Source organism: Pteropus vampyrus, unplaced genomic scaffold (genome assembly GCF_000151845.1).
Source record: "Pteropus vampyrus isolate Shadow unplaced genomic scaffold, Pvam_2.0 Scaffold3, whole genome shotgun sequence".
NCBI classification, from domain to species: domain Eukaryota; kingdom Metazoa; phylum Chordata; class Mammalia; order Chiroptera; family Pteropodidae; genus Pteropus; species Pteropus vampyrus.
Genome location: NW_011888784.1, coordinates 13,822,179 through 13,849,359, shown reverse-complemented (window position 1 = coordinate 13,849,359; position 27,181 = coordinate 13,822,179). Strand labels below are relative to the sequence as shown.

General features: G+C 42.2%; 1 protein-coding gene across 1 annotated transcript in view; it reads left to right on the top strand.

The window, feature by feature from the left end:
- Positions 1-27,181, top strand: part of FHOD3 (formin homology 2 domain containing 3) — a 406,356-nt gene that overhangs the window by 315,393 nt on the left and 63,782 nt on the right. The window contains exons 14-16 of the mRNA XM_023532085.1: positions 4,079-4,256; positions 10,143-10,357; positions 26,526-26,810. Coding sequence (XP_023387853.1) covers positions 4,079-4,256; positions 10,143-10,357; positions 26,526-26,810 — 678 coding nt within the window. The remainder of the gene's footprint in view (positions 1-4,078; positions 4,257-10,142; positions 10,358-26,525; positions 26,811-27,181) is intronic.

The window sequence follows — 27,181 nt, the reverse complement described above, 5'->3', positions numbered from 1 at the left end:
TTTTTTTTATGGCCTTTTTTCCTCTAACCATATGGCAGGAAGCACAGCCAGCAAGCCAAATACGATTAAGGATTTGTATATTCTTGAGTCTTCCATTATCTCAAATAGTTTTATCCAGGCCTTCCTAAAGACAGAACCTAATTGTCTTAACTTAGTTTGCCATTTCCCCCTAAAGCTACTCATGTTTTATTCATATTTTATTGGATGACTTAAAGAAAATGCTTTTCCCACTTTCTGCTTTGCTTCTTGTTCCCTGTAGCAATCTTCATTTTTTTTAAAACAATAATTCTCCTATGGGGGGAAAACGTCGCTGTGCCGATTACCCCCAGCCCATTGTCCCCCAGTCTCCTGGTCTCTGTCCAGCTCCAAGAATATGTGCCTGGATATGGTCCATGTCAAGTTCTGTGTCTCGTGCGGCCTCTGCTGAGTCAAGTACTGCAGTTTCTCCTTCAGCTAGCTCACCCGTTCTCATCCTTGCCTTCATTCTCTTTTCTCCCCTGGGCTTCTTGCTGTACAGTGCTTTATGGAATACAAAACACTCGCTGAGTCTTTCTTTGCACATTTCCTTCCTGCTACTCTTCACCTCCCCCCTTTCTTTTCCTTCCTTCCCTCTTGACTTCCCCTTCTCCATATCTCTCCCCGTTTTATCTTCCCAGTCATCTCTCCTATAGCTTCTGTGCTTTTTTCTTCTTTTTATTTCTCTCCCCATCTCCATTTCCTGTTTCCTCAGTTCATTTTCTTTAGCAACCAATAGTCCCATCAATGACTCCCAGTTAAACCTACAAAGAATATGAAGCATCGTCAATGAGTATTTACAGGTTTCATAACATTTTTTTTTCTTAGCAACCAGGAAGAGTATGTATAATTGTAGGAATGATCAAAATATGGGCAGAGTAGTGAAGTTGCCTTAACTGTAACTCACTACTGTATGAAACAAATATTCCAAATCTGTGTTGAAAGGATAACCCTGGCTTTTGTAAAGCTGGGTTAATAGGCTTCAAGAAGTAAACCAACATCAGTCCCCCACGACTGTATGGCATACCCTGAGCTGTCAGATTTCTACCAAAGGACATATGGAAATGCCAGACCTGAATGCTCCATTTCTCATGAGGTAGCTCTGGAAGCTGTCACTTTTGGAAAGACCAATTTGTAAAACCTCTAAAACAGGTTAAATTCTTCCTGAGTCATAGCTTTCTGAGAGATTTACATATTTTACCACCAAATAGCAGAGAATCTGACTGAAACACCTGGAAAATTCGGGGATTAGCTTACACATCTAAAGATTTTGATTGAAACCTCTTAAAATGGTACCAGTTCTGGGAAAGATGGAGTCAGCACACTGCCCCCTGTCTCTTCTGTGTCACTGCATATACCATAAATCGTGGACAGAGTAATGGAGCTTTGAAAACTCTAAAGTGTAAAAAGGAGCAGAGGAATTGGAGAAGGAGACTAGAATTCAAAGTTCCAGCAAACCAGTGAAAGTTTACCATTTTTCCCTTCAATATCACCTGGCATGTACCAAGCATGCACAAAAGAGCTTTAAGAGAAGGCCTCTCCTTCTGAACTGAGGAATGGCAAAAGGAATTCCTATGGGTCAGAGAGTGGAGAAAATCTGTTTTTTTTCATATTTTTGTCCTTCTCTCCTACCCCAGCCTCCAAGCAATATTGTTAAAGAAGCATAGTGATGGCAGCAGTGTCCAAGCAGGTGCCTGAAACTGAGGAGGGAGAGGAATTCTTTCTCTAACCAGAAGAGTTATGACCCCAGGAGCAGTAGGCAAATCACCATTTTTCTCTGTGTCTTTCTGCTGCGTTGCCCTGGATGCAGATGGAGTTATTGAAAGTAAGCAGCAGAGCAGGGAAAATAAAGCCCAAGCTTTCTGACTAAAAGACCAGGAAGGAGACCTAAGTTAGCCAGAAAATGATAGAAAAGCCACATAGCATATAGAAATCAAGAAAGCACTCCTGAGTTCATCTCCAATATGTGTATGTGTGGCTCAGAGCCTGAACAGCATACCACAGACTTTGAGAGTTAAGTACAGAGTGGACCACCACTCAGATCCCAGGCTGGCCACATAGCACAAAAAATATTTGAAAACTGAGCTAATATTGGAACCAATGTCAGAAGGCAGTCAGAACTTGCTGGCTGAATCTGACCTAGTTGATTGCCTACTAAAGGAAAACAAAAGAAAACAATCAAGGTCCTTCATAGAATTTAAAAAGGACCCAGAGTCTCATTACAAAATATTTTAAATGTACGGAATGTACAAAGTAACTTGTCATACAAATAACCAGGAAAATCTGAACTCAAAGGGAAAAGAGAATCAAAATATGCTAACCACAAAAGGATGTAGATGTCATTATCAGATAAAGACTTTAAAGCATCTATTATAAACAGGCTGTAAGAAGTCAGGGGAAATAATTTTGAAACAAATGAAAAGCAAATTCTGTGCAAACAAATAGAAAATATAAAGAAGAACCAAATGGAAATACATGGAGAACTGAAAAATACAGTAACTGAAATAAAAAATTCATAGGATGTGCTCAGTAGCAGAATAGAGATGAGAAAACAATCACTGAACTTAAGGGTAGAATAGTAGAAATTATCCAATCTGAAAAACAAAACACAAAATTGAAAAAAGGCACCTCAGAGACTCATGGAACAATACTAAAATGTCTAGCATTCACATCACTAAAGTCCCAGAAGAATAAAACAAGCGTGCATATATATTCAGTCATTATGATATATATTCATTGTGATATATATTCAGTCATTATGTTATGAGATATACAATCTCCAGCATCTTTCTGTGCTCTTAAATGACCAGCGAGATCCATTTCAGACTAAGGCCAAATAGTGAGCAGTTAGTTATGAGCATATCTGAAGATGAGTTGCCTGGGTCTAATCCTCACTCTATGAATATAGATAGATAGATAGATAGATAGATAGATAGATAGATAGATAGATAGATAGCAAAAATATTAAATCTTGTCCAGGAAAGAATGCTGATCATTAGGACAAACCACACACAACTATTAATTATGATGACTGTAGAGCCTTCCCGAAAGTCTGAGGATGTGAATGAAAAGAAATTTAAAAAAAATGAAATAGGAAAATATAAAGTTGTTGCTGGGATTACCCAGATGGCTAACTTTTCATCAGCCATTTCATAAGCTATTCATGCTCCTTGTGCTTTTTCTCTTGGATACCATCTAAAAGTTGTCTCTTATCTGTTCTTATTTTTGTTGACATGGTCTTAAATTTCTTGGTTTTGTTACAGAAAAATTTATTTTTAGTACGGAAAGTGATGAGGATGTATGTTTATAAGTAACAACTAATTTGAGTCTTTGTTGCTTTTTTTCTCTCTCCTAACCTGTTTTAGTTGCTTTGACTTATTGTACCTTTATATCCAGTTACCAGGGCATCGAGGGGTAGAATGCTACATTAGATCCAGCATAGAGAACAGTGATGTCAGAATTCTCCAGGAAAATAAATGGTCTCCTGGGAAGTTACTGGCCATACAGTCTTAAACTTAGATTCATGTTGGAACCTCATCAGTAGGAACAGAAAAAGAAACATTAAAATCAGACCAAGTTGAGTATTATCTGTTGTGGGTGCAGACAAAAGAGAACACACAAAGCAAGAGCTTCCGTTGATCCCTGCAGAGGAACGGAGGATGTGAGGGGTGAAGCGAAAGAATCCTGGGCTATGGGAAGAATGTCCAAACTGAGAAGTACAACAAAATGGCCAAGACACTTAGAGCCACACAGACTTAATTCTTGAGAAGAAAGTTGTGGAGATACCAGAGCTTGATTGGATGTTAATCACCACTGAAAGCTATTGCTTGCTTGTCATTGCCATATTTTATTTATGTATTTTTTTCATCTTTAAAAAACCCTTTTTTTCTTCTCTTGCCATGTACTTGTGTTTTTCTTCCTCAAGAGTAATTAGTCATATCTCTGAGTAAATCCAATAATTCCATGTTTTCAGACATACTTATGATTTTATTAAAAAATCCATTATACTTAGTACTTTTAAAGTACAGCTTTTACACTAGGGTTTAAAAAATTCTACTACAAGCACTTTCCATTTCTGAGGCGACAGAGGGTTTTCATGATTTACTGTTAATAATTTCTTGGCAATTTCATGAGCATCTAAATCTGTTATTTTCTTTCCTTATTTCATTTCTTCTGCATATTTCTATTAGCCGAGAATATTTAGACAAAAGAGAGGAGCAAAGACAAGCAAGAGAAGAAAGGTTTGTATATCTTTTCTTTCCCATGGTAACCAAATGGCACGTGACTTTGCACTCTTAACCAAGCATGCAGAGGAGACTGTATTAATTAAAATGTGATATCTTCACCTATAACACTGAAGACTTTGAATAACTGGCCTTTTGCAGAATAGAGTGTTCTGATTATCTAAATTTTTCAAGAAAGTACAGATTTATTATTTATGGTGTGAAATGTGTGTCTGTTTCTCCAGAATTCTTCTCCAAATGAGCATGTTAGTTTAATATATTGACTGTAGTATATATTTTAATTACCCTGCCCCACCACTTCCGAGCCCGAGGTAAGTGTCCCTACTGCATGATTCCAGGTCAGTTGTTCAGCATTCCTGCAACAAATATTTGAGCACACACACTGCACCAGGCCCTAGCCGGGGTGCCAAACCCACCTGAGACTCGCTGAATGTGCCTGATCACTTCCCTGTCTCCCTGCTGAACTGTACTCAGTTCCTGGATGGCAGGAACCGTGTCTGGTTTGCTTTGGTTGTCAGTGCCTGGCACAATACTTGACACATATAAAGCCCTTTGAAAGATGTATGGAATAAATGAACAAAGAAGCTAACAGCTTTATTTAAGACATTCAAACTATAAACCAGTTTTTTAATTTCACTTGCAACATGCTGTGAATCCCATTAAAAGATAGTGTGTTCAGTGTCTGATAAATTTAGATAAGCAAAGGAAACTGTGGCAGTAGAACCACAAGACCGTTTTTAACCCTGTAGCACTGCAGTTAGTCTTTCCACCACCAGAGGGAGGTACTGCGTGGAGACTTGGAAAGGCTGGTTTCATACCAGAGCCAGTTGGGAGCCTACCAACCTCTGAACTATGCCAATAAAAAATGGAATTGTGCTAATTTTTTTTAGACACCATAATAGATCAGGACAGTCTGAGGCAAGGAGGAGTGGAGTCTGCCTGTGTCCAATTTAAAAATTAGATGCTTAGGTCAGCCTCATAAACAAAACTATGGCATTGCTTTAATTTCAACGTTTTCTATTATTGCCATGTTAATAACCAGTTGTGGCCAGCAAATTTAGAGTGAGAGATGCTGGTAAAGAAACAAGAAACTTCTATTTCTCTAATTTATACCTATTTTTGACATTGAGGGACATGACGTGTACTTTTACTGAAAATGCTGTTGACTTTATGCCCAGGCTTAAGAAATCAAATTTTATCTTATTCTGTGTAGCTTTTTCTCCAGATTCTGTGCTTTTTGAGCTTTTGACAACTTAACTGTCAGGTAATGTCTGCACAGGCAAGGCTTGATAGCTCCTGGGGAGATGTCAGGGTCTGAACTGGTTCAGACTGATCTCAAAATATTCCAAACCACCAAAGGCTACTTTTTCCTAGATATTATTTACTGTTCTTTTTCCCAAAGCAGAGCATCACATATACCTGAAAAACCTGAGCAGAGGAGTTTGCCACCCCTCTGTTGTCTCCTCTCATCGTCACCTTGCCCCATGCAGCCCTTCTGCCTGGGCTTTCTTAGCTGGTGCAGGGGCGAGATCTTCATCGTCCCTTGTAAGACCTTTCCTCATAGCCCACCTCTCTGTTTACACAGAGGTTTGGGGAAGCAACCAAGCATTTTCCTCTGGTTTGGACCAGCCACTTTCCATGGTTAGTTTGAGTCTTGAATTATCTGGTGAAGATGGGAGTGAGGAAGATATACTTACATCCCGGTTTGGAAACTGTTGGGGGTTTCTGATAAGCCAGGAAAAGATAAGACTTTTAAGTATAATGGACTTTGGAAATGAATGAGGAAGCTAATGGAGATCATAAGTGGAAACAGCTTCAGAAATAAGGAAGACTCCATCTATTAATTCTTCAGGATAGAGCCAGGCATATGTGTAGGGTTCCATGTTTCTCACTCTTAGAAACAATGTCTCAGAAAAAATGGCCAGAGTCACAGCAGAAAGTTTTTTCAGGTTTATAACATCAATATAATAAGGTGCATGTCATTTTGCCATTTTGAGGTGTAATGGCCATCCAGGCGTGTTTGATTTTATCTCAATTTATTTTATATCAACTCATTTCATAATTTCAGGCAAACTTTTATTGACAATGGTCAGACCCAGAGTAAGTTTCTGTCGAGGTGCTACTTCTAATTTTTTTTTAAATATTAGAAGCAAAGCTTTATCTGATAATGATTGATTTAAGTGACATTCATGAATAATTGTTTTAAAGGGAGTAGTAAGGAATGATATTCAGGCTGGGGGCATGTTGGGGTGGGGGTCAGGATGGGGACTAGTCTGAAGGGATGGCGGGACATGGAGAGGAAATGCCTCTTAGCAGGGAGGGCTATGGAAACAGAGTGTAAGGGAAAAGTCAGGACTGGGCTAGGATTTGGGAAAGTGACATGCATGAAAGTGATCAATGAAGCAGGAAGACAGAATTCTGAGCACTGCCTAACAGGTCTCAAGGCGGAGTAGAAGTTAGAGGGAGCCGGATTTTTGGTTTATTATGAGGGAGAATTTCTGAGTAGGAGAGTGGCAGGAAGAGCCATTAGTAGGTAGGTTCAGATTACTCTAAAGTCAAGCAGGGTTTCTCTGTGGTCATGTAAAAAACGACTAGGCCTGCCTATGCTCCCTTGGCTGCAGTACCAGCCCTGCCACCCACACCCATGGTAGATATTGAGCTCATCCCAAAGGTTTGTTTGACTCTCTCTCCCATGGACCTGTGAGTTCCATGAGGTGGGGTTTTCCTTGTTTTTTTTTTTTGTTTTTTTTTTTTTTATTAAATCTCTAGTGCCTACTGTAGTTCTTAGCACATGAAAGGCACTCAACAGTGTTCAATAAATATTGAAAAGATGAATGAATAAACAGAAGATATGCGCAGAGGTAAGATAAATGGGAATGTTTACATGAAGGTAGCAAAAGTGAAAAGTCTTTCCTTGGGGCTGCAGTCCGTGGATAGAAAACCCAGTGCTTTGTACACATAAGACTTCATCAGAGTCTGGGGGTTGTGTCAAGAAGGGACTTGTGATGGTCATTGCATGGGCTCCTGGGATCAAGTACTATTGGGCCCCTAAGTGGTGGCACTTAGAGTCACTCTGTAAAGGAATGTCATGATATAGGTCCAGTCTCCTCCCCAGGAATGGCTCAAGGTATGTGCGAGCCAGGAGAGGCTGCTGAGCTACACTGAGCTCTAAATGCCAGATGACCTGGCTCTTCTTGTGCATATCAGCCCACCCTCACTACTCCAGCCCATTGCAGGTGAACACTGCTACCTTTTTAGAAAGATTTCATGGCTCTTGACATATAGGCCTCCCTGCCCCTACAACTTTTTCAAGTTTTTAATTGTGGCAAAATACACGTACCATAAAATTTACTATCTTAACCATCTTTAAGTGTACAAATCAGTAATGTTGAGCACATTCACATTGTTGTGCAACCAATCTCCAGAACTCTTCATTTTGTAGAATTGAATCTTTCTACCCATTAAACAAGTCCCCATGCCCTCTCTTCTGCCATTTTTGTCTACCACATAAACATCCTTAGGACAATTCAGAATAAAGCTATGATTCTTCCCATGCCTTCTTGATGCTCAACGATGGCATCTGTGAGACTAAGGGATGCATTGGAATAGTTACCCATTGGAATATCTCACCCTGGATGAGAAAACCCTGGAGTCCCCTAGAAAATGGGGTGAATGCTTTGGCTGCCAGCACATGCCTGCCACCTGGCTGCCCATGGGATGGGGTATGGAGAGGCCAGGACCACGGCCAGGTCAGCTGAAATGAAGGTCGTAAATAAGTTGTCCTCTTGGCTTTGTTACCTCTCTCCCTGTACTCTTCTGATTTTGCTAAGCACTACTTTCCTGTTTCAGGATTCCTGTCTCCTGGACCCGTGCATGTCCCCTTATTTGCATGTCATTCCTTGCCTGCCCCTTTCTCCTGTCACAGAAGGCTTGGACTCAATGCAGGGATGTCTGTGCTCACAGACTCCTGGGCTTGCAGCCTTCCTGGCCTAGAGTTTGCCAACATCTTGTTTAAAATATGTCTCCTATGGGCTCTGATTCTTGCCCTCAAGATCACCTTCTGCCAAGATTTCCATCACCTCCACAGCCAGGTGACTTTTCCTTGCTGGTCAGAATTAAGTTCGGAAATGCTCTCCTTTTGTCACCTCTCCTAATTTTTGTGAGGTGGTGTTGTTGGCAAGGAAAGCCTAGAGTTTCTAAAGCTTTCACTCTCAGCATAGCTTCTTCATCCTGCAACTGTGAGGCAGCTGCTCTCGGAGCCAACCTCAGATGTTTTTATATATGGAGACCCACCACACATCTTTTATCAAAGATTCACAGCGAAAGTGAGCTCACTCCCCAAGAAAGTGAAATAGCATGCACTCGTCCCCATCAGTATCCGGTGCTTCAGGTGGACCCTCTGTGGGTTGGGTGCTGCCCCATAGGGTTCTCACTGCATGTTTTGCCTGTTTCCCGTCAGCTGACATGTGCAAGGTGTCCAGGGAAAGAACAAAGGAGGATAATCTTTCTGTTCTCAAAAATCCTATTATCTGCTTGTTGAGAACAGACATACACATGTGAAAAGATGACTTAATATGCCAGGCAGTAAATGTAAAATGCCATCTGAGTTGAATGGACTACATATCCGACATGAGTTCAGAGGCAAGGCCAAGATCACTTCCAGCTGTGATGGTCAAAGCAGGCCTCACAGGAGGAGATGCGCATGCGAGCCTGGCATGAAGAGCAGACTGCCTTTGGACTGGCAGGGAAAAGGGCTGATTACAGACATGGGGGAGCCATGCCTATCTTAAGGATGGATGAAGAAATGCATGATTTTCAAGTGCAGTTTTTAAGGGTTTTTTTTGTTTTTGTTTATGTTTTTGTTTTTTTTTTATAGATTCCCCCACCTTTCTTATGCAGGTGAATTAGGAGTACCATGTGGGAGCTATGGTGGGCCAGAGTTGAGGGCTTGCCCATTCAGGGGAGCCAAAGCAGTGAATCTGGATGGATGTGAGTGAGGGTCTTGAATAAGCTGTTTCAAAGTTTAGTGGTAGGTGAGATAGGACGCGGCTACAGCTGAATTCATAAATTTATTTCTGAACAAATAATGGTGGGTAAAATTAGCAGACATCTGGAAGAGGCACATATTTCAAAGTTATTTTGGTCTGATCTATAAAGCTCACCATGAGGAATATGATTGGTAGCTGGTCTTAATAAACAGTTAGTGGGTTCTGCCTGCCTGAAATGCAAAACAGATGTATCTTTGTTCTTTTAAACTGACTTTGATGAATAAACTATATGTGACGTCAGGTCCAAGCTATTGGATGTCTGAGTACGACTCAGAAATATTTTAGAATATAAAAAAGTTTCCATGGTCGACACCGAGAGAACAAAGTGAATTCCAGTCGCATTGCTGTTAGCATTGAAGCAGGTTCAGAAATTCAGGAAGGCCTCATCCAACACCCCCTTTCGGTATTTCGGGGGCACCGTTTCTGTCTGCCGAACCAAGGCACCCTCCCATTTCACAGCCGTGACCTCCAAGGGCGTGTGGTTTTCAGCTGTCACTACTGAGCCTTTTCGATGGTCATTTTCATTGTTTTGCTTATTTGTACAAATATTTCCTAAAAGAGCAAACTAGGATTCTGCAGCAGTGATCCAGTATCTGGAGACTGTGTGATGTGGCCATTCCCCCCAATTTGTTTGGTTATGAATGATGAGGGATTTTTAATCATTAGCATCTTGGCTTCGCTGGGTGTTTCTGGCAGACTGGCCCTCCAGCCAGCCCTGCGCTGTGCTGTGTGCATCAGAAAACCAGCTCACTCTGCAGGTGTTTCGTCCATAAACAAGCATCAGCCACGGGCTCCTCTTTCTTTTTACGGAAACGCTTTGGAATTTAACTTTCAGATACAAATACTTGGAGCAGTTGGCAGCTGAGGCACACGAGAAGGAAGTGAGAAGCCGAAGCGCGAGCCGGGGCAGAGCTGACCTCTCCTTGGACCTGACCTCACCGGCAGCTCCTGCCTCCCCCGCCCCTCTGAGCCCTAGCCCTTCATCTCTAGACTCACAAGAGGCTCTCACAGGAGCATCCTACTCCCCGGGAACACCTCAGCATTTCCAAGGTGAGTCCTGGGAGAGGAGGCAACTGGGAAACTGATGGGTTCATTAACAACAGACGAGCTTCTTCTGGGTGATAGTAAACCTTCCTACATGCAAACTAACACTGAGAGGCAACTAAGGGTAAGCTTGGTGGGGGGTGACTGTAAGCTGTGCTGCCGCAAATAAAATAGATGTTTTCTGAGCCATTTATATTAAAGCAAAGATATCCATAAAGATCGTCAATGTATGGTCATTGAAAAAAGAGGATACTGAAAATAAGTTACTGTGACATTTAAACCTAAATCACATGGTTTTAACATAGTAGTCTATAATTTGGATATTATTTATTTATTGGATCTGCCCCATAAAGTGGCTGCTTTGAAATGTTCTTAACCTAGGAATTATTGGTCTGGTTTAGATTAAACTGATGGAGAATAAAATTAAGACGTGCCAGCAAAGAAAACTGTGGACCTCGTGAAAATAGGAGTTAAAAATGAGAGAAGAAAAAAATTGAAATTAGTAAAAATTACTGGCACGTGGTGCGGGTGGAGGTGCTTGTGTGCAGACAGACAGGCTCTCCCTGGAAAAATACCCTGTCGCCTTCACTTCAGTTGGAGAAAAACAGCGATATTGTACACTGCAGCCTCGGAGCATCAGCTGTTTTCCTGATTGCTCTGCAAATTGTGGGTTTGTTTTCTTTCACTTTAACAGAGAGGATGGTTCTTGGGCACAGGCACCCACACAATGTGTGTTGATTAACCATGCGACTAGCACTGTTTGGTTTAATCCAGTGTTATGGCTTACAGCCTGAAATAGACTTAGCCAGCAGAAGACAACAGAGACACTAAACTTTTAACTTTAGGTGGGTTGACTAAATATGGTGCAAAGTTTAATTTAAACAAGGCAGAACTCCATGACCTCAGCAGAACTGGATGTAACAGAACAATCTTGTCTGTCCAATTTTTTGCTGGCTCTCCAAGCCTCAGGGCTCATTCTGCAAGAGCAGGCTGGCTCTACCACAGCTTTCCATCACGTCCAGTTTCTCCTGGTCCCTGAGCCATGGAAGATTGTCCCAGGCAGATGGCTCAGTCATAGATGAGTAACGTCAGTCCGAAAATGTTGAGATTCTGGGAATCAGGAAGAAAGACTGTTCTATAACAGCTCTGTGCTCTCCAAATCCTGCCTGATGTCACTGCTCTATCTAAATTGGGGTATTTCCAGAGGCAATATGAAAAATATTCCCCAGCAAAGGGGATCAGCCCTTTACAGAGTAGTTATCTAAACTGTAAAATACAATGGCCCCAAGCCGGGAGGGAATTGTCAATGTCTGTAAATATTTTTGGTCCTCAAAATTTTTAACCTGCTTCAAGTTTGTTTGTGGCAAAAAGACAGTTCCTCAAGTATTTTGTCCAGTTACAGTCAAACTTGAGGCCATTCTAGCCAATTAAAAAGAACATTTGAAACTTCAAAAAGAACATATAAAATACTTATTTTGAGTATGCACAGATGCATTTGGAGAAAATAAAGTTATGTCAGTATGCTTTCAGAAAAGAATAGCAAGTGTCATTTTCCTCTACAGAGAAGGGATTAATAGAGACTGAGTGAATGTTTGACTGCGGTCAAACAATAAGTGATCTCTACATCTGAAAAAGGAATATTAAATTAAACGTAATTACAAATTAATAAAATGTATCATATGGTTTGCTTTTTTGCTAGAAAAAAAAAAGTGGTGGCTCTTGTGGAATCTAGAAGAGCTTCTCATAATATATAAGTAATTATCACTCAAGTCAGTTGGAACCAGCAAAGTATTCTAACATCCTTGTCCTAATACATAACTGAATTATACATTGGATATGATAAGTGTATGAGAAGAAATGCTGAAAGAGGATGGTCTTAGAAAGAACTACTGAGGCTTCCTTCTGCCTTGGGGACATTTTCCCTTATGACAGAGATCCAAAGTTGGTAAAACAGAAAGGTTTCCCTCAGCCGAGTTTATTATTGTTCTTTGAAACAATCTGCTGGCATCCAGTTAATAGCCAATTCTTTTTACCAGGTTCCATTTTCAAATGCTCAAAGTAATTTTTTTTTGCTTATCCCTAATATTTACAATATCCCAACATCTGGAGGAAGAATAAAAAATATAATCACACATCCAGATGTTTGTCCTGCACCAAACACCTGGTATTATGTGGCCCAAACGTGCCAGGGGTTGACTCGCTTTTTCATTCTTCATGTGGAATCGTATGATAATAATCCCCTTCACATTTCTGTCCTGCTCCGCCCCTTCTTCCCAAATGCTACTATTTAATACCATGTTGTGCATCTGAGTAAGTAGGGGGCATGCTAGTATCCATATTTTGCTGAGGCTCAAATAGATGGGAAGATTTGCCTCAGATCTTGTTGGTACCATGCTGGGAGTACAACCAGTGTGTTGACTCCCGACAGAGCCATTTCTCAGGGCATCATGACATCACAGTATTTGTGGTGGTGTTAACGCCACACCTTCTCCCCAGTATCTGCAAAACTATGGCCTACATTTCAGAATTATATTTATAAAAAAAAAAAAAAAAAAAAAGGAAAAGCAAATGTTTATGTTATTGAATTCTATATGCCTGAGAATTACAGGTCACTCTGTGGGTTCTTTTGTTAAAACTCAGATTCTGAAGAACTTTTAATAGCAGAAAATATGAAAACGTTAGAAGCTTCTTTACCTTTTCTCTTACATAATATATTTAAAAAGAGGGAAGGGCTAATGGTAAAATACCCACATTATGTGCCATCTAGTGAGATCTTTCAGCTAAAAAACTTCCCACTAAATCTGCTATAACTTTCGTATGAATTATGCCAATACCCCCACCATCTAGTCAGCGTGTGCTTGCATTGTTTTTCCATCTGGCCCTCTTATGGCTCATGGCAGATGTTTGTCCCAATACTGCCTAGACTTAATGGTGATGGTCTGAATAATTTTCCTCTGTGTGAAACTACCAGGCCCAAGCGAGGAACAAATATGTGTGTGTTATAATTAATGGAGATATTCACCACCAAATTTAGGTAAATATGAAGGGTCTATCTCTTCATCCATTGCTTTAATTATCATTTCCTTATTTTTACTGTGCCCTTGTGGCATAGATCAGAATATCTATCTGATATATTTATTTCTTATTATTTTTTAAAACTCACAGATGACACTGGAAACAAATTATTCTCACAAACCAGAGAAAAAGGTACAGTGTTCTTATTGGGATAGAATTCTTTGATATGACTCTTGGGGAAGTAACTCTGAGGATTAAAGATAATAATCTAGGTCCCCACAAGTGCAGTTCATATAGCAAGGTAACCTATTATCCCAGTGGGTGTCAGATCTAGGTAACCTATTTTATGGAAACAAAATGGAGAAAAACACTTATCTCAAAACTAGGTGTGGATGTAGTCCCTACAGGGTGTCCCAGGGTTGAACTGCCTTCCTTGGAGGCTAGAACTGTGTTCCTTCCTGCTCCCTGGCTTGCACACCTGAGTCCCTCCTGAGGCTGGATGGAGATGGCCTTTCCCAGTAGAAGGGAGCTGCTAAGAGTCTACAAGTATCTTTCACCTACTATTGTCGCCACGAAAGCATATATAATGGCTGGATTATTTTTCTTATTTTTAGTTCAATACTCTATACTATACACAGAAATAAAACTTTAGAAATGCATTCAAAAATTTTACCACACTATATTAATTTTATGTCAGGGGAAAATATGTTCAACAGTGACTTTTTTTCTACTCAATTGGACTCAGATATTTCCGAATACCTCATTGTTTGGCAATGGAGATATAAACTATGGCCTATATGGTCATGGCCTACTCACCAACATTCACCTGGAGGCATTTGCAGAAATTGTTGACATGGTACACTGACATTTTCTCTCAGAGATTCAAGCATTTGAAGCTTTTACTGGTAATATGACAATTCCTCGAGCCTGTTGATCCTCACACCTGAAAATAAAATATAATCATACAGTTATATCATAAAATATTCAGTTTGTTTAAATGAATAATCATTTTCATGTAGGCATCATTCATCATCATGGCTGTTGTCAATGTTACCAGTCACCGATTGAGCATCTCGGTCACCCTCATTGTATAATATGTTTTCAGTCTCCTTCAGGTGTAGACACTTACCTAGTTTACTTAATCTATATGGCAGAAATCAGAAACATCTAGTATCCTATTTCCAGCTGGCACAGTAGTAATAGAATATCATCCATCATCAACCTAATGCATACTGGTTCCCTTGCTTAAAGTTTTTGGACACCTCCAGTCCAGTATTTCATGAACTGGCAGGAAACTAGATTCCTTGTGGTTCTGTGACTCAGGGCTGCCTCACGTCCCCATACCTCACCTGACTGCTGCTACGTGATGACATTCAGTCAATAAAACAAAATCTCTCAAACTCTACCCAAGGCCAAGGCCTTACCTGCTACACCTGCTGTAGAACTTTTAAGAGAGCATTTGCAAATAGTTGGATTTTTCTGCCTTGCCATTTTGCTGTCTCTAAAATGGAAAAAGGCAAAATCTCCCCCTTTTTCATCCTATAAAGAATAACAGTTGCCTGCAGTGTGTTTTCTTGCACCATATTATAAACCATTAAATAGTCTTGAGTCCTTTTGATGTAGACAAAGTCTGAATCTCAAGTGTATTTAAGTAAAGACAAGGCATACACTGTCATTGGGAAAGTTGTTAAAGAAGGGTATTATGGGATCAACATAATAATTTCACAGATAGCAATTAGGTATCAAAATCTGTGAACAGTCTGAGACTTTACCCTACTTGTAAGCTACTAAGTTACCCTGTCACAACTTCATGGATATTGGCAGAAGACATGAAACTCCTGAATCAGAGGCAAAGGACTTCATTACTGATAGCAATAATAGTAGCTAAAGTATCAGCATTTGTGCCATTTCTCCGAGCCCCAGTTCCCACAAGGTGACATGAATAGGCCCAAGTAATTACTGTGCATACACAGAGAGAAATTCTATAAAAGATTTGGAGTTTAGGGACTCCAAATCTTTTATAGTGGACAATTAGCCTTTGTCCCAGAGAAAAGCATTATCTTTATCGCAGTGGGCAATAAACCAACTGGTCCTTTGTTCTGGAGGAAGACACTGTCTCTGTCTTCCAAGGCTGTTTGCTATGCACGCATTCTTAGATAGTTCAGAACAAAAGTTATCAGTGCCTCTGCTTGCAAGACTATAGAACATGGGAGACCCAGGGGGAATTGTTTCCAAGCATTAGATTATAATGGTTTTAAATAAACTTTTACAATCAAATCTGTATCCTAAAATCTGTTTAATGTAAACAAAAAAATAGGTTTTGAATAGCAATTAACTTGTTTGTTCTTATTTGACATAAAGATGATCAGGAGCTGCAAGACCTAGTCTGCAGCAGGCTCTGGGAATGAATACGCTTGTCTGCATCTAGAGGTGTTAACAGGGGATCTGGAAAGACATCAGTGCCTTTCATCCTGGGTGGAATAAAAGGTGACTGCTTCCAGGTAGTTAGGAGGCCTCCACAGGTAGGGACAATGAACATTCTTTAATCAGTGTGGTACTTCGAATTTCTAGAGTCAATGGCTGAGACTGCGAAATAGTATAGAATAACTGATTCCTTCTAGTACCCTTATCTGTGGTTAGGACCTTGATCACCACTCTGACATCTCCACCTCTTCTCTTTTCCCTCCAGCAACCCTGCCTTTCTGTCACCAATCCCCATATGTTATTTGTACAAAATGATACAGTGCCTTATTGTGGCAAGATATTCACACATTACATTTCCAGTCCCTAAAAGTATGCTGAATTCAGTGACCCTGGAATGCATTTTATCTACCTCCGAACATTGTGTGAATCCTTAGAGCCTTCTGAAGCTGGAACTCCCTCTGAGAAAGCTGCCTCCACTAGATACATTGGGAAGTTCTAGTAGCTTTTCATTGACTTTTTATCTAGAAGCTATGGACCCATATATCCTTTAGATAATCTCTAGACTCAATGTGTTATTTGGCTTTTATGTCTTCTACATTTTTCATCATTGTTTTTTCATCATTTTTTTTCTCAATCGTTCCCATCATTTTGTTTCAATCTTCTTACTGACTCTTTTTCTGCCTGCCCCCTAAGTGTCAGGTTTTTCCAAGGTTACTTTCCTAGCTACCCTCTCCTTACCCTTTGGCTGGGCCCTCACATTTCCAACTGTAATTCTTAACTATCTAGTATGTCCTGAAGACTGCTAGGTCTGCATCTCCAGCCTCGGCCTTCTTGAGCTCAGGATGCATGTATCCAACCTCTTTAGACATCACCATCTGAACGCTCCTCACACACTTCAGACTTAATAAGTGCCAGTGAGGGGCATTCAAATGGGAGATGTCACTCATCTCTCACCCATAAAACCCCTACCCTCAAACCTACTTGTACCTTCTAGGCCTCATCTGGTTAAGACCATCTCTTTTGGCCTCGTTATTGAAGTTAGAAGCATACATATCATTTTTGACTCTTCCCTCCATGCTCACCCCTACATCTGATGAATCACCAAGTGTTTATATGCTCCTTTCTCTCAAATCAACCCTCTTCCCTGTCTCCACATTGCCAATACCTTAGTCCCAGGATTAACCATCTCTGATCTTGTTCTAATAGATCTCATATCTTCCAGATTCTTCTTAGCAACCCAACAACAAAAAAATCATATATGCACCTTATTCTTAAAATCTTCCAGTGGCTCTCCGTTATCTACAACATAAAGTTGAGACCTTACATGGCACTCAAGACTCTTGGTTAACTAGTCCTTACAACCAGTCTTTTACCAACATAACCACCCCTACATGTTATGTTCCATTAGCACCAAACCACTATCAATACCTGAAAAGTGCCATGTTCTCTCGGGTGTGCCTCTGTGCTTCACTGCCCTCTTCCACTGGGTGCTCATTAGACTCCTATTCATCTAGTTGAAGCATCTTCTCTTCTATAAAGCCTCCTTTGGTTCCTCTTCTGTATTTACCTTCAGCTTGTACATAACTGAGATACAACACTTATCTCACTATATATGCAATAGTCCCCCCTCCTCATCTGTGTGTTCCTCAGAGGAGGGCCTATGCTTCCTTCACCTTTCTTATCTCCCAAGGCTTGGAGCAGAATGGCATTTAGTAAATGTTTTATGAGCTAAGAAATTAATAAGCAACATGAAAAAAGAAAACAGACACATTAATCTACTGAGACAGCTATTTTCCCTATACCCAGATATTTATTACACAGGCCATGATGGAGGTCATATCTTTGACTATATAGGCCACTCTATAAAAACCGAAGAAATGATGGTGGCTTAATATAGAGAGGGAACTTTTGCAGAGAGTTGACATAATATATGTAGGCCATTTCTTTCTGAGGATCAAAGTCTAAAAGAAAATTTGGAAGACGATTCTTGACAAATTGATAGTTGAGATATTTATTCAACTGTTTTTTAAAATATCTCTTATTTTAACTGAATTTTTCTCCATTTCTTTGTGAATGAATTTGCTAACAAGTGCAGATAATCTGAGTTATTGACTAATTGGAAAGCCACATCCATTAGTGACTAGATGTAAGGGAGGAAGGGTCAACTTTTTGATATGAGAATTTGACAGTGGGATTTCTAATTATACCACTGTCTCAGGCCAGCTGGATCTGCTTAGGCTTGGTCATACTCTACTGGTAGGAAGAGCTAATATTTTCCTTAGATATTAGTTGTTTTGATCTTATAATATCTATTGGCTATGACTTAAGAGACCACTTTAGACTAAAAAATGTTTTAAGGATGACATTTTTTTCACATCTGATTTCCTTGTGCCTAGCACAGTGCATGGCCCATAAGAAGTCTCATTAAGTCTTTTCATAGAATGAATGAGGTTGCTACTAATCACATTAGAACACCTAATTAAGAGTAACTATATCTTGTTCAGCCTGAAAAAAATGAATAAGCCAAAAAAAAAAAAAAAAACCCTCAAGTTCAATCAATTTATTTGTTAGCTGTTAATTTTCAGGACTTTCTATTTTAATGCTAATGTAATTTTTCCCAAAATAGCAGTTTTTGTTTTGATGTCATTGATGTTTCTGTCTGAGACTTGATAAGAGCTCGAGGTGCTGTTGAAATGCATTGCCAGCTTGAAATTAGACAATGTTTCTATCATTGAGGAAAGGCTTGTCTTCCTATTTGCTCTTATGCGATAATGGGCATGTAGTTAACCCAGGAACTCCACCAGCCCTACTGGCCACAGAGAAACAAATGAATATTGACACTGTTTGAACCAAGAAAAGACCTATCTGAATAAAAGAATTTAAATGAACTCAAAGGAAGTCTTTGTAACTGGGGCTTGCATTTGGTTTGAGTTCAAGATAATGATAGAGCAATAAATTAAACAATAATCTTAAATTGCCTTTCATTATCTGTTTATAGTGTGAAATAGAATCTATGTAGTCATCAATATTCAAATAATTGGAACCCAAACTGGCTCCATTTTTGTCCTATGTGATACTACAAGGGTATCAGACATGTTTAACCAGGTGAACTCAATCAGAAACATAATCTGAGAGGCAAAAATGGGGAGTGGAAATTACAATTTAAGGAGTGCTTGTGATCTTGCCCAACATCCACCTCAGGTGCGTGTCCCCATGTGAACATGACATGAGGGCCACAGATCTGTTTTTTTCTTGAACCTCTTATAGTATGGACAACTTGTCAAATGTCATTTTAGTGTTTAAGGATTTGTATTCGGAGATAATATGGCCCATGACTATAAGCCTAGTGTTTCTTACAGCATTCTACTGAAGCTAATGAAAACCTTGACTGTTAGAACTGTTTGGGTGGGTATGGGATCTATAACGTGGCATCTTCCAAAAGGACTTCTGAAGGTAATTTTGATCATGAATGGTTTTCATTTTAAGAGGTGGCTTCAGCCTGAACCAGTTTAGAAAATCTAATTCTGAATTTTGAGAACAAATCCGGGCTTAATTTTGAAGGCATACAGTTTCATTTGACTGATGAATCAGTATTTTGCAAGTGATAAAGAGTTTCTTTTGTAAAGCTTGAGTAAGCTGAGTTTGTACTCATCTTAATGAAACTGTTCCCTTATAGCAGTGATTCTCAACCGGGGGCATTTCCTCCCACTCCCCCATTTAGCAGTGTTTAGAGATATTTTTAGCACACTGGGAAGGAGGTGCTATTGACCTCTAGGGTAGAAGCCCAGGAATGCTGCCTAACATCCCACAGTGCACAGGTCAGCCTCCTACAACAATTATCCAGCCTCAAATACCCATAGTCTCCAGGCTGAGAAACCCTGCTCTAGAGTGAATGTGAGTGAACAGCTTAGCAGGAACTGGCTCAACACCAAAGGCAAAGTCTAAAGAATTTTCAAAGTTTTGAGCTTTCTCCCTTGAGACCTTTTCACATTTATGTTATTCAATCACAAGTTTCAAGTCGATAGTGTTAGTTATTAGCTATGAACCGGGGAGGTCCCTGGAATCTACACAGTTTGGAGCAACTATTATAGAACTGGCTGGCCCAGCGCTTGGTTTCATAAGACCTGCCAGAAGGCCAAGTCCTGGCAAAGTCATCGAGACACCATCACAGACTGAAATCAATCGAAGCCACCCAAAGACTTATTAAATTCAGATCTTTCTACCAGCAAATAATCTCTAGAAAGAAAAATTGCATGACAAGAGATTTCAATTGGATACTCTGGGCTCAGCTGTCAGGGACATTGATAGAAGAAGAACTGGACTGTTAGTGGCCACTGTACTTTTTTTTTTAAGGAATGATTATAGTATACTTCTCCTTTGAGGCTTAAGTTACGCACCACACAGTGTAACATCATGATGAACAGCCCAGGCTTTTTAGTCAGATTGATTGAGGTTCAAATCCCTGCTTGGTTAGCATTCGCTCTGCTTGTCAGTGAGTCCTTTTGGAAAGAGGTGGTGCATGCTCAGAGGGTGCCTGAGAGTGGCCAGTGAAGGGACTGCTTGCAGAGGTGTGGAGAGGATCATGAGAGGGTGGGGAAGCACCCAGACACTAGCAGCAGTGGGAAACTGTCAACACTGCTCCCACCTCCAGGCCTGGAGGGACTTAGTGAGCAGCTGGGATTTGTTAAGATCTCTGTAACCTTGGGAGAGAGCCCACAGGACAGAAACAGTGGCCTGACAACTTCTGCCAAACTGTGGCTCCCCATGAAGAGAGCAGGGACATAAACGCTCCAGCCTGTCCTTCTACCCACCTTTGCTGGTCCCTCCGAAGGGAAGACCCATATGAAAGTGAGAGGGGACACAAATGCAGGAGATGCTCTTCACAGGAGATGCCAGCTTCCCAGGGCATAGAGCAGAACAGAAAATGGGTCTGGAGGAGCAGTCTGAGAGTATCTAGCCCACGGTGTAGCCCTGGACAAGTTACTTGACCTCTCTGAACATATTTCCTTGTTTCTCACATGTGGACACTAATCTCCATATTGTTGGTTCGAGATAAACAGAGTAATGTAGATATGGTTCTTAGAATTGCACCGGTATATAGACTGTACTCAATACATAGAAACTTTTATTTGTACTTCATTTTAAGGCCTAGCAGGGCCTTATGTCTAGTGAGATTTTTAGGACTAGATGAGGGGTTGGTGCTGGGCTTTTGAAGGGCCAGAGAGAACTAGCTAGTATGAGTCAATGTCTGTCCTGGCTGACTTGGAACGAGACGAGCTGGCTGAAATCCTCAAGGCTTGCTCTTTCTCACCTCTCTTCCAGTTTTGTGATCTGCATGAGGAAGTACCAGTCATCCGTCTGGGCACCCTTTCATAGTCTCAACAAAAATGCATTTTCCCTCTTTCCCTGTGGTTTTCAGATTGTTGGGTTCTCGTTCCGACTCCCCAACCTCTCTCTCCTATAATATCTGTTTCCTTTGTGTAAAAAATCCTCTTTAGTGGCCACGTTCAGGTCCTTTCTTACAGAATGGTGACAAACAGGTTACTTGTTACTTCCTTCTGAATATACCATGAAGCAATTCCTGCCTATTATTTCTTCCACGTTGCATAAAGTTCCCATTACTGTATCTTTTAATACAGTTTAATTTTGATTTTTTTCCCCTCCCTTATACTCTGTCCTGCCCCCACTTTGACCTTAAAATTTAGTTTAAAGACCTTTGAATCAGATCAGTGCAGATTCTGTCCAAATACATTTTTCTGGCCTTTGCTAAGTACGTTCCGGCAATGCCAAGATCCCATCAGTCTGCTCTCTTGGGACATGCTCCAGAAAGACAGATCCCCGTTTTGGACGCCTTTTATGTTGCCAGGCATTTCTTGCCATGTCCTCCTCTTATTTCCAAACTCACGCCCACCACGGGGAAAAGGGCTGTCTGGGCACCTGGCCCAAGTCCTCACAGTTCCCTCGACTCCTTTGCCCAGCCCCGGGATGCAGTCAGATCTTTGTCTCTGTCCCCTGTCCGAGGTGATTAGCAGGCGTGGCCAAATATGGACAAGTGTGGGAAGCCCTGGAAGCTCCCAACCTGCAGATTTGGTTTATCACAGTCACTTCTGAGCCTGACTTGAAGGCAGGACTACGGAGTCTTTATAGGTGTGGGCTTAGGTGTGGGAGCTGTGCCCCTTCCTGCCGGCACCTTGGCCTGAGCTGTCACCATTCCCTCCCAGCCCCAGCTTTCTGAGGGCAATAAGCGGTGGTGAGGATTTAGTAGACAGTTCCTTTGGAGTGCTTCAAAGAGAGCCAGCAGCCCTGTAGTACGCCCTGCTCGCTCAAATGCTAACACAGCACCTCCCTCAGTGGATCTCTTCCCACTGTCCAGAATCTCAATCACTTGTTCATATGGTCTTGTAGTGGCACTGTTTATTCGTTTTTTCTCTTGAACTCCACTGATCGGCCTTCACCTCCTCCTCTTAAGTCTCCTTGTCTGCAGGGTTTGCCTCCTGGTCTGTTTGTTCCATACAGACTAGGAGCTTCACTTGTAGCTACAGGCATGCCTCAGCCGTCCCAGAGGGAAGTATAGTTTGACTGTGATGCGGGTATAATCAGGGAGTCCTCTCAACAAAATGAAGCATGGCCTGTCTCTACCTGAAGCAGCCATCACTGCCCATAGTGTCAAGTCCCAGGTTCTCACCTCGCCTTACGAGGCCCGTTGCCCTGGCTCCTGATGCTGGGCGTCTTTACTCCTCCAGCACCTTGTACTCTCAGCCTCTGCACATGCTCTTCCCTCTGCCCAGAAGGTTCTCATGTCCACTTTTCCCCCTTTAACTCCTTTTCACCTTTGAAGACCTTTTAAATGTCATTTTGGCACAGAGACAAATGTCCCTTTCCCAGACCTTGCCAAAGACCCTTGCCATATCCTCCAGGGCAACCTGCTTTTGCTTCTAGAACAGCCATCACATTTATAAATATTTTTTAATTGTGTCTGGTGGGATCTGAGGGCTGGGATTTCCCTGCGCCCATTGGTGGTAGGGATTACTCACCTTAGCAAGGCAGAGGCCATGGCCGGAAGTGTAGGATATCTTTGCTTCTCTGTAACCTTACAATGACAAGAGCCAGGTCTATCTTGTGTGTCACTGTCTCTCTCGCCTCCAACACCATTGCTGGGCCAGAGAATGGATCATTAAATACTGAGACTAGCAACAATGGGAAGTTGTGAGCAGTTTTCACCCCTTGGTGCTGGCAAATATCTTAGCTCTCTATATAGCTTTTCCTGCAGACCAACATTGTTCCTTCTGTTCCCGGGGACTCAGCAAATGTAGATGATACTTTTCCCTGTGTCTGCCCAGAGTGCAGCCAGCTTGGTTTGAGGAAGTGACTCAAAGGAAATGGCTCAGTGTGTGTTTGGGGGAGGGGGGTGGGTGTTGTTGACAAGGGAGGTCTTGATGAAAGATAATGAGAAAACAGAGCAGAAATGTTCTGGAATTCAGTGTGCGGTCTCGGGGTGCTTCCTGAGTGTCAACGAGAACTTCATGAGCAGATGCTGGCCCAGGACCACTCTTGGGGGCTCTCAAGAGAAAAAGACGAGGTCTTGTCCTGAAGGGACCTTTTGCTCTTGTCATTCCTGTGTTTGATTAATACATCTTGGGAAGGTTTCTGCAGTGGATCCTGGCTGTTCCTTCCAGGGACTCCTGTCACTTGTCATCCAGTACCCTCAATTGGGTGCCTGGCCATACCACCATGACCTGTTGGTTTTTATGCCCTGTGTCCCTAGCCAAGCGATGAGTCCTCTGAAAGTAGAGATGTGTGTCATATCGATGACACATGTGTTGCCTGACGTATACAGCACGGAGCTTGTCAAAAAGAAGCAGCTTTGCGTGTTTGCTCTCACTGTCACATTCACTCTCCATCTTTGGTGATTTTGCTTGACTTGAAAATGTGTGCATATTATTTAATTTGTTCATCATTAGGACAACCTCACATGCCACAGATTTCCAGTCAGACCTTACGAACACTGAGTCTGTGTTCTCATCAGGTTTGGAGATGACTATCTCCTCGGCAGTAATGAAAAAGAGAAACCACCTCTGTGGTCAGATCACACATATAAATGTCTGACTCCATGAAGTTAGGCCCTAACATGTGGGGATGAAACTGCACTGTTTATTCTCAAGAGTGCATGGCTTTCTAGAGCTTGTATGTCCATTATGACACCTCTCTAGGCGGCCACTGGCTGTCCAATGAGGGGGCAGAGTCAATGCTTAAGTGGAAGGAAACATGACAGTGGAGTGCGTGTAGGCTGGAGTCAAACGATCAAATGCTGGATCCATCCTGCTTTGTCTGCCTAGTCTCTTGGGGATGTGAATAGACAGAGGCTTATGGCAACCAACTGCGCCCATCTCCCTGTCAGTGATAAAGCCACACAGGCACCCTCGCCAGTTTGCACCATATGCTCACCAATTAAAACTCAAATGCATGCCACATGCTAGGCTGTTGGAAATACATTTTCGTTTTGATGTGGCTATTCTGAAGTTAATGTGTGCAAAAGCATATGCTTTCTGTCAACCAAATGATGACACCGCTATTGCTAAAACTATGCTTTTGCTATGCTTGTAAAGTAGATAGCGTTTTGTATCTCTTTGCTAAATACTCTATTATCAGATGAAAAAGAAATTACCATAAAAATTCCTTCAACACCAAAGGGAATTTTTTTCAAAGGCATGTTTACTCTTTTCCTGTACCAGCCCAGTTTTTGCTTTTAAGGAAAAATGCCTGACATAGCCATTCTTAGGCACGTGGGTTCATGGTCATGCCCTTTGGTGTCCTCCTGCTACTTTCAGCCAGTGCATTTCTGCTTGTGAACTTTGCCATCATATCACTAGTTTCTATAACCATCCCTCTAGGGGACACCCAGCCTTTGCTGCCCCTGGCCTCCCTTCCTCCAGTGTCCCAGGGAAGCAGCCTGCTATATTAGGCTACAGTCTCCAGCAGAAGATGTACAATGTGTCATTAAGCCATGGCAAGGCAGAAGGAAAAGGACCTCTGTCCTCTACACCAGTTCCCACCTGAAGTGCACAGGGATAGAAGGATGGGGTGGAGGGGTGGGGCAGGTTCCCACGGAGGAGTATTTCTTCCCTGTGGTGGTTGGAAGTTACCCAAGGACAGAAAGAAAGGCTGGCATTTTATCCTCCCCACTGCCTGCCTCCTTCTGAAATTCCCTGATGCATTCTCAGAGGAAGGCAGCCTGAGAGCAGATGAGGGGCAGGGATGCTGGACCCAGTGAGTCCTGGTACCACGACTTCATGCTGGGAAGCTGAGGGCTGCTGAGCCCCCTGCCCAGTGAGGCCTGAGCTATCCTCTCCCACAGTAATGCCACTGCCTGGCCTACTGGGAGGCCTGCTGTGCCCACCCCCATTGCTAGTCATCCCCACTCACCTGAGCCAGCAGGTTGCCTCCACAAAGAGAGCTCTCCAATCTGCTTGTTCTTATGGGGTCTGGGCAGGTCTCTCATAGTTCCTGCCATATGCAGATTCTGCCTGAGTTTCTACTTTAATTTGGATAGTGTATGCCTAGGGCTCAAGCACACACTCTTGGGGACACACTGTCAGGATTCCAGCCACGTGGCTTTGCCCATCCCTGAGAGTTAGTCCCTCAGGGGTCACCCATCCTCCTCTGGCTTTTACCTGTGGCAGTTGGCTCAGAATTTTCAATCATTTTGCTATCCATTTATAGCTCACATTTGAGAATGTTGCTTAGCCACGCTGTTCCCTAGAGGATGACACATCTGGGAGCGCAAGCATTTTTACCTTGGTATAACCCTCAAGTCTCATACCCTCTTGATAGGTTTATAAATAGTTCTGTGCATGAAGGACTCTTTCAGAGCTTTCAAAATTATGGACTAACTTCACATTCTGAGCAAACGTAATTCAATCAAAGAGAGACAGGCCTCCTCAGTATAGCCACTGATAAAACATTGAGCTGCTACTTGCTTATCAGCTTGATCACCATGGAGTTTCTTTTCTCTTTCCCTGAATAGGCAAAAGGATCACGTTTTGGTTTTCCATTGCTGCATAACAATTAGCACAAAGATAGCAATTCCAAATGGCACTCATTTATTATCTCACAGTGTCCATAAGTCAGAAGTCCGGCATGATTCGGCTGTGTTCTTGCCCTAAGTATCACAAGGCCGTGATCAAGGTTGTGCTGGGTGGGCTCTTATCAGAAGGCCCTGAGAAGAACCTACCCCCAGGTTCTTCAGGTTCTTGGCAGAATTCAGCTGCTTCTGCTTGCAAGAGCGAAGTCCCTGTTTCTGTTTTCTGTCAGTCAGGAGTCGCCCTCAGCTTCTTAGAGGTTACTCACAATCCTTATCACAGGGCCCCTCCATCTTTAAAGCCAGCAGTGCCTGTCAAATCCTCCTGCTTCTAATCTCTCTGACTTCCTTTTCTGCTGCTAATCAGAAAACACTCAGCTTTTCAAAGGCTCACTAGATTGGATCAGGCCCACATGGATAATCTCCATATTTTAAAGTCAGTTGACTTGAGACTTGAACATCAGCTGCACAATCCCTTCCAGCAGTGCCTAGATTCATGTTGAATCACCAGAGGACGAGTATCTTGGGAGCCATCTCTAGAATGCTGCCTGCCATGGACGGCACAGAGGAATCAACCTCACATCCATCCTCAGACCTCACTTGACACTTCCAAGAAATTCCTGTCGTGATTGTAATCTCCGTTGTTGTTTCCACCAGCGAGCGCCGGGGATCCTGTGCCTGAATCGGAGGCAGGACCGGAACCAGAGGCAGAGGTGGGGCAGGTGGCCAGTGAGACCAGCCAGGAAGTGGCTTCTGCCCGTGTAGGGCCAGACATCGAAGCGGAGCAGGAGCCGGAAGAGCGATCCTCCCTCAGTGAGAAAGAGAGACGGAACGAGGAGGTGAATGAGAGGGACAACTGCTCTGCCTCTAGCATCTCGTCTTCCAGCAGCACATTAGAGAGGGAGGAGAAGGAGGACAAGCTCTCCAGGGACAGGGGAACTGGTAATAAAGCCCTTTTTCTTTATAAACATATTCCAAGGAACCCTGGGGCGGGGAACCTGGTTTGCCAGCCTCTGAGTTGACCTGCTGGCTCAGCTCACTCACCAGGCTGTATCACCCAGTGTCCGGAGGTGAGGAATGTGGCTCCACTGTCAGCCAGCCAGCAGCTTCCTGCCCCGCGGAGAGAGGAGCCCCATACCCTCTGCCCCGCTGCTGCACCATCATGTCCACAGGTGGGAAAAGGGCCCGAGAATGAGGGCAACAGAGGACTCTTCCGAAGAGTAGGCCCTGAAAGAGAAATTCCTCATTTCCTTCTAAGTGTTCATAGCAAGTATAGCTTTTTTTCTGATTTAAATTCAGAGACATGTCAGGTT